The 3777-nt window shown below is 45.2% G+C and overlaps 1 protein-coding gene across 1 annotated transcript; it reads left to right on the forward strand.

Annotated features, from left to right (window-relative positions):
• Positions 1 to 281: 281 nt before the first annotated feature.
• Positions 282 to 2862, forward strand: GSTUM_00005125001 (uncharacterized protein; the record flags this gene model as incomplete). The annotated part of the gene is made up of 10 exons (XM_002837163.1): positions 282 to 436; positions 533 to 609; positions 785 to 823; positions 881 to 1554; positions 1616 to 1687; positions 1760 to 1792; positions 2174 to 2223; positions 2278 to 2509; positions 2576 to 2726; positions 2783 to 2862. The coding sequence occupies 10 exons, from the start codon at positions 282 to 284 to the stop codon at positions 2860 to 2862; spliced, it is 1563 nt and encodes a 520-aa protein (XP_002837209.1).
• Positions 2863 to 3777: the final 915 nt, after the last annotated feature.

Raw genomic sequence — 3777 nt, forward strand, 5'->3', positions numbered from 1 at the left:
GTGTGGGAAAAAGAACACAATATGACGGAATTTAGAGCTGGAGAGCATACTTGAGTACTACAGTAGTTCCACCTACGAACTTGGGAAATCATCTTATATGGTCCCATTTCCCATTTCCTCTTTCTTTCCATCCTCCCTCCAACTACTGACCTTAGTTCTACCCCTCTTCTCCTCTAGCCTTTTATCCGAAACTCCTACTTCATCAATTATCCATCCGTCAGTTTGCTTCCTCCCTTCATTGTACAACACAAAGCAACCTCTCCTCCTTCCCCCTCCCGCAGATGTTAGCCCCCTTATCTACAAGGATAGGCCACAGCCTGGCCTGGTTTTTGCAGATAGACCTGAATCTGGGCCACGATGCTAAGGAGGCTCCAATTCCTAGAGTGGTAGAGGGTGATGATGGGGGCGGTCTGGGGACATCATATATTGAGTATGAGTCAACCGTGATGGAATGGTTCCAGCAATACAAACCATCGGTGCTCGGCTTTGTCTCTTACCGCCTTAGCCTTATACCATTTCTTTCGTGAATCAGAAGATATAATCTAAAATGGTTGTATGGAGACTTGGTCACAGGAATCACGGTGGAGTGTGTCATAATTCCTCAAGGGAGTAAGTTTTGACTTTTTTCTCATTCTTTCAATTCCTCCGAACCTTTTTGTTTTACCTCTCACCACCTTTTTCTATCTTTTATTTATGGGTTTAGAACGATTGAATACTCTTGCCATCTTGTTTGCAATCAATTGACGAATTGAGGTCGATGTACTATTTCGCAATTGCGCTATAGTGGCATATGCTAAGATCACGCTCCTCCCTGTTGAATTCGGTCTCTAATCATCATTCTTTGGAGTTAGGATCTACTGGTTCTTCGCAACTTTAAAAGATATCTCAATCAGTCCAGTAGCCGTAATGTCCACACTAGTCAGCAACATCTTATCTAAAGCGCCAAAAAATTCGAAAACTTTCCCCTATTTAAAGGATGATATCACTTCTTTCGTAGCCCTGGTTTGCGGTGGGATCGTGAGCGTAATGGGCCTTCTCCTTCCCAGTTTCAATGTAGAATACATTACTCTTATAGCAATTATCTCATTCATGACCAGCTCTGCTATTAGTATCGCAACGGGGCAGGTCTGCTCCCTGCTTGGTCTCTCCGGATTTAATACTTGTGACCCTACGTACAAGGGTATTATCAATATCCTAAAGCACCTTCACACAGCACAGTTGGATGTGGCAATGGGATTAACCACCTGGTTCTTATTGCACCTCATTCATTGGAATACCAGCACCTACTTACAGAAGAGATACCCGAGTCATAAGAAGAAATCATGGTTTTTCATCTCCACCTTGAGAACAGCATTCCCAAGCCTGCTGTACACTGTAATTACCTGGCTGGTGAATCGGGGACATGCCCCCAAGAAAGTACTTTTCAAGATCTTCGGAACTGTCCCTTCCGGGTTCAAGCCCATGGGTGTTCAAAAGGGAAAGGCCAAGATTTTTAAAGTTTTCATAGATGATTTGCAGGGGGCGGTTATTGTACTATTATTGAGCATATTATATGTTCTGTGCCATCTTTGATCACTAATTGCTAGACTGCCGGCTAACCAAGCATGATTGTCAGGCGATTTTGAATTCGTTTGGTAGAATAAACAACTACTACATTAACCCATCTCAGGAACTTATCGCGATCGGGGTCACCAATATCTTCGGCCCATTCTTCCGCGCATAATCCACCACTGGATCATTCTCCCGCACAGCTATCAAGTCAAAAGCCGATGTGCGCACACCCTTCGCTGGAGTAATCACTGGAGGACTTCCCGTAAGCCTATACCGCCTGGATAGAACAGGAATTTCCGAATATTGTAAAATAGGAGAGGGTGTGTAAAAGTAGTGAATAGAAGGGGGGGTCGACCCCCCCCTTCTATTCAGATCATCTATTCCGATGAAATAGAATGTGTTTAAATGGAAGTGGGGAGACTAACAAGATACCACCTCTCCAAATAAGGATATACGATGCAACTCTACCTAACAAGAAATCCAGTTATTGAACTAGTGCTTTAGTTTATTCCCAATGCAACAAGTGAGGGAACTGGCTGCAATCCTGCTGTCTACGGGAAGTCAGACCTTCTATTCAGCTCTCTATTCCAATAGACCTCGATCCCGATAGACTCACGGGAAGTCCTCCACTGGTATTGTCATCCTACTGGCTATTTACCTCCTGACCTCGGTGTTCTACAAAATACCCAATTAAAGTCTCTTCGCCATCATCATCCACTCTGTCAGCGATCTGATCACCCCCCTCAATGCAGTGTACAAATTCTGGTGCATCTCCCCTCTAGAAGTGGTTGTCTTCTTCGCGGGTGTCATTGTGATGGTATTCACGTCCATTGAGAATGGAATCTATGTTACAATTGCGCTGTCTGCTGGCGTTATGTTGTTCAGGATTGCGAAGGTGAAGGGGTGTCTACTGGGTAAAGTTCAGGTCCGCTCGGCCACGGGTGCTAGTCTATATAGTGTTGACTACCCTAGTGACCGAGGGAGTGAAGTTGCGCTGCACATTGCGCCCGTGGAATTGGTTAAGGGCAGCGCTGCAAAGAAGACTCTGGGGTGCAGTCTTGATGACAACAGTGCTAGAAACATTTACTTACCATTGGATCTGGCTGACGGCTCAAACCCAAGCTTAAGGGTCGTAAGCCCATATCCAGGAATCTTCATTTACCGCTTCTCAGAAGGTAATTCTCTCGCTTCTCCTTTCTCTTCCTTATAGTCCCTGACTAACAATGCCCAGGCTTCGTCTACACCAACGCCTCCCACTACACCGAAAACCTCCGTGACAATCATCGATGCGGGAGACCAGGCCTGGAATGACCCGACACATAAGTCCTAGGTCGTGGCCCATACTCCACATGGTAATTGTACACTTCGCCTCTGTGAACATCGTCGACAACACCTCCGGGCAGAATTTCATCAAAGTGCGAAAGCAATTGGATCGGTACGTCCTACCCGACACAGTAGAATGGCACTTCACCTCCATTGGGTCCTACTGTACCAAGCATGCCTTGACTGCTGCTGGATTCGGATTCCCCAGTAATACAGAGGGGGATTATGATAGTAAAAAGAAAGCTGGATGGACTCCTGTATTCTCAGCTGCAAGCGATGCGGAGACAGTTGTCGTTGATGAAAGCCTTGGAGAGAAGAAGGAGTTTGGATGAGGAGGGTAGGAGACCGCTTAATGGGAGCTGCTCCTCCGAGGAGGACGATAATGGGGTCGGAAGGATTGGAACGACTGGTACTGGCAAGTGGAGCGTTCCAGTCATCGGTGGTAGGATTAATAGGCCGTTTTTCCAAGTTGATATTGATCGGGCATTGAGGAGTGCTATCACCTCTATTGAGGGTTGTTAAATCTTTTCCTCTCCCCTTCCTTCCTTTTACTTCTGTCGGGGAATCAGTTTCCATTTTCTTTGTTTTGTTCAATTGGTTTGTTAGTATTTTTTTTTTTCAAACCTCAGGGAAAAACTTGTTGATTCCCGTTTATACCATATCATAATCTTATTCATTTTCACCAGACGAAGTGCGCCTCCACATCGCTTTTGAATAAAAAAAAGGTTTAAACAGAATTCGAAGATGGGCTGGCAAATATCGCATAAAAGCAGACAAGAGCAACAAGGCAACCAGCCGTAACGCTACTACTGTAGAAGTGCTGTAAAGTGGACGCCTTGTATTTGTTTTTCACCCCTCTCAAGTCTTTGGATTCATTCGTAAGTACTGCCCTGTAAGAAGATA

This window comes from Tuber melanosporum (genome assembly GCF_000151645.1).
Source record: "Tuber melanosporum whole genome shotgun sequence assembly, scaffold_18, strain Mel28".
In the NCBI taxonomy this organism is placed as follows: domain Eukaryota; kingdom Fungi; phylum Ascomycota; class Pezizomycetes; order Pezizales; family Tuberaceae; genus Tuber; species Tuber melanosporum.